This window comes from Hermetia illucens, chromosome 2 (genome assembly GCF_905115235.1).
Source record: "Hermetia illucens chromosome 2, iHerIll2.2.curated.20191125, whole genome shotgun sequence".
Taxonomy (NCBI): Eukaryota; Metazoa; Arthropoda; class Insecta; order Diptera; family Stratiomyidae; genus Hermetia; species Hermetia illucens.
Window position 1 is genome coordinate 97441896 of NC_051850.1, and position 3425 is coordinate 97445320.

Below are 3425 nucleotides of genomic sequence, written 5' to 3' on the forward strand. Positions count from 1 at the left end.
TAAGAATCAAGAACATAATTGTGGAATGTTAATTGGGGAATTTTATTATACAGGGTGCGGCAGCATAACTTCCTTTTTTAAAATGCGCGCCACTCAGTTAGTTGATGTCATAGCGGAGCGCTAGTGGTCTCGTTCAAGAGGGGATACTGTAAAGTTTTGTCCCGACACGGTTCAGTCGCCATCATGCGTTTGAATAGTGAGGAGCGTGCCTTTGCCGTTGAGGTTTACTTTTCAAGCCGATGTTCCGGTTATTGCAACACAGCGTGCATTTCGGAATCGCTTTAATTTAGTCCCGTTGGCTCCCGTTCCAGATCGCAAATCAATTGTTACATGGGTCACTATATTCAGACAAACTGCAAGTGCGACAAAAGGAAGAACTGGAGTCCCTCGGCCCGTTAGATCACCTGAGAACGTTGAAGCAGTGAGAGCGTCAATAGTTGCGATCGCCACGGCGTTCTGCGCGGAAACACGCATATGCGCATTGGACTATTCCGATCGTTCTGTGATAAGAATTCTTCGTGATGATCTTCATTTTCATCCCTATAAGATGGCGCTAGTGCAGGAACTTTCAGAACGTGACTTCAATTCTCGGATGTACGCGTATGAGCTTCTTCTTGATGTCGTTCCCGAGGGTGCTATTGTTTTTTTTAGTGATGAAGCCCATTTTCATTTGTGTGGGTCGGTTAACAAACAAAACATGCGCTACTGGGCTGACACCAACCCTCGAGAAATGCATCAAAAGCCTTTGCATTCACCCAAAGCCACAGTGTGGTGTGCAATTTCCTCAGCTGGAATTATTGGTCCCTGGTTTTTTGAGGAAAATGAGGTTACAGTGACAGTGAATTCGGACCGGTATGTAAACATGCTACAGATTTTTTTTTTTCGCACGGCTAGAAAATTTGGATTTGGGGGACACTTGGTTCCAACAAGACGGTGCAACAGCACACACTTCAAGAGCATCGGTGGCTGTTTTGAGGGAACACTTTCCAGAGCGCCTTATTTCAATTAGAGGCGATTTGGAATGGCCGGCACGCTCTCCCGATCTGTTCCCTTGTGAGTTTTTTCTATGGGGTTTTTTGAAATCCCGTGTTTATGTGAACCGTCCGAAGAACCCTACAAGATTTGAAGACCAACATCCAAGAAGAAATTGCCAACATAATACCTGCTATGCTAACAAGAGTCATGACAAACGCCAGAAATCGGTTTACGCAATGTATGGAGAATGGGGGAACGTCACCTAACAGATTTGATCTTCAAAACAATGTAAATTAAAACTTTAGACATGTACATTAGACATTATAAAAAATGAATAAATATTTTCCGATGCATACAATAGTTTTTATTGAGTTTTGAAAAAAGGAAGTTATGCTGCCGCACCCTGTACTTGAATTACAAATTTAGCTTATCACTAAGTCCATTCACATTATTTACACAGTAAAAACTTGAATGTAGTCAACTTCTAGTCGTCCTCTAGGGTACGTTTTTTGTTTAACGTCTTTCCAAAATTTTCGCATACTTCTTGGATCAAGATTGGACCACGGTTTATTTGGTAATTCATCGGAAAATTCGGTGTGACCGCCAATTCCTAAACCAATTGTTAAGTGGAATGGATGATCGAATGGTGCCATCTCCGTTGTAGGCCTTAATAATGTTAGGGTGGGAATCAGTTCACCATCGATTCCGGTGAAGTAGGGCTCCTTCATAGGACCTATTTCGCAATATTGTTTCCCATCAACTGATACTGTGATGGAGTTGGGGGTCCATTTTAAGCTGTAAATGTGAAAATCCGAACTCCATTTTCGATTATTATTGCATGGTTTCTCACATATATGATCATTTCTGGATGTTTTGTCCCCGTTTGAAATAACGCCCCCCGAAAGAATACACGTATCTATTCCGGTAACAAACGCCACCCGCATTTGTCCAGAATTGAGGTTATAGTTTCCATAAGCATTTTCCGTCGGTTCTAGGAAGAATTGCAAAAATGACCAGGGAATATCGGGAAGTTTAGCCCTAATCTGAACGGAGCCATACAGAAAGCTGAAGTATCCTTTTGTAGTAATTTGACCGGATGCTATTGGTGGGACTATATCAACAGAATTCCTCCTGATACAATCATTCGTATCTAGCTCTCCAGTGCAATCAGGGTGTAAATTGAGAGTTAGATTGAAATTGAAAATGCTCTGTCCATAAAAATCCGTCATGCGTTTAGGCTCTATGAAAAGATGTCCTTGGTTCACGTAAACAACATCTTCGCGCTTTAAGTATGTGACAAATTCGTAATCAGGCTGGCCAGCGAAGCGTTCTTGTGGAGTCCACTTGGAGGTATCTAATCTGTTACCTGAGAACGTTTCACTAAATATCAAACGTTCGGCGCACTTTTGTTGGACGCCATTTACGACTGTTATCGATGGTTTACATTCAGCGCTCGTGGTATCCATCGACGGAGCATGCCAAATGTTCGTACTTCCCACTTTGTTATTGTATCCCGCCACAACGTATACTCCATCTTCGTATTGCTTTGTTTGTCCAGAAGAGGTAACGCTTATTCGGTAATAAATTACATCTCCGATTCTAAGATTTGATGTGCTGTTTTTAAATATTAGTTGACCATTGTTCGGACGCACGTCATCGTCAAACCACATACCGATTTCCACACCATCTAATTCGCTGTTGAGTTGGCCATTAAAAGTCATAGAAGTGACACCATTTTCTGCCGGAATTGATACCTGGAATCCACTTGGATAGAACACATTTACTTTTAGAGAATCGAGAACTAATTGGGAACTAACACTGCTTGAAGTTTAAAATAAAAGTTACTAGTAAACTAAGACCAGTAAGGAAATGTTCGCGGAGCATTTTGTATGTTGCTTACATCTACGAAGCAACCGTCGACTGAATATTAAATGGAGTTGATTATAAATCTGGATGCGCAAGTCGTTCTCTTGAGATTTAATATACTTCTATATTTCTGAGAGTATCAAGTCTCACATAATGAGATAATTTGAATGAATTCTGCTAAGGTTTTGTGGTAATCTCCCCGCCTTCCCCTGATTTTAATGATTTCCATATCAATACAATATTTAAGTACAATGTACAGAGTTCCTGACACATGAATATCAACAAAATGCTTTTATGTAGTGAAGTCAGTACTTGATATAGCCAATATGTCATGTAAGAGTTTGCAATAAATGTTGGGCAGTATTTTAATCTAATGCTTCCATATCTATTTTACCTGCACTGCTTAAGTAGAATTTCGGGTGGTTAACTGCAAAAAGTAAATTGCAATTATAGTGTTTCCATTGTACATTTAGAACTACCAAAAGATACTATAATACTTCTCCTATTATTTAATGTAACCTTTTGGGGTTTAGTGTACAGAGTGTCTTAAAACTACCGTACACACAAACTGTACGCCACGCGAT

At 40.4% G+C, this 3425-nt stretch overlaps 1 protein-coding gene across 1 annotated transcript; it reads right to left on the bottom strand.

The window, feature by feature from the left end:
• Window positions 1-1314: 1314 nt before the first annotated feature.
• On the bottom strand, window positions 1315-2912 carry LOC119649838 (gram-negative bacteria-binding protein 3-like). The gene has a single exon (XM_038052183.1). The coding sequence runs from the start codon at window positions 2694-2696 to the stop codon at window positions 1428-1430; it is 1269 nt and encodes a 422-aa protein (XP_037908111.1). The 5' UTR covers window positions 2697-2912; the 3' UTR covers window positions 1315-1427.
• Between the last annotated feature and the right edge of the window lie 513 nt (window positions 2913-3425).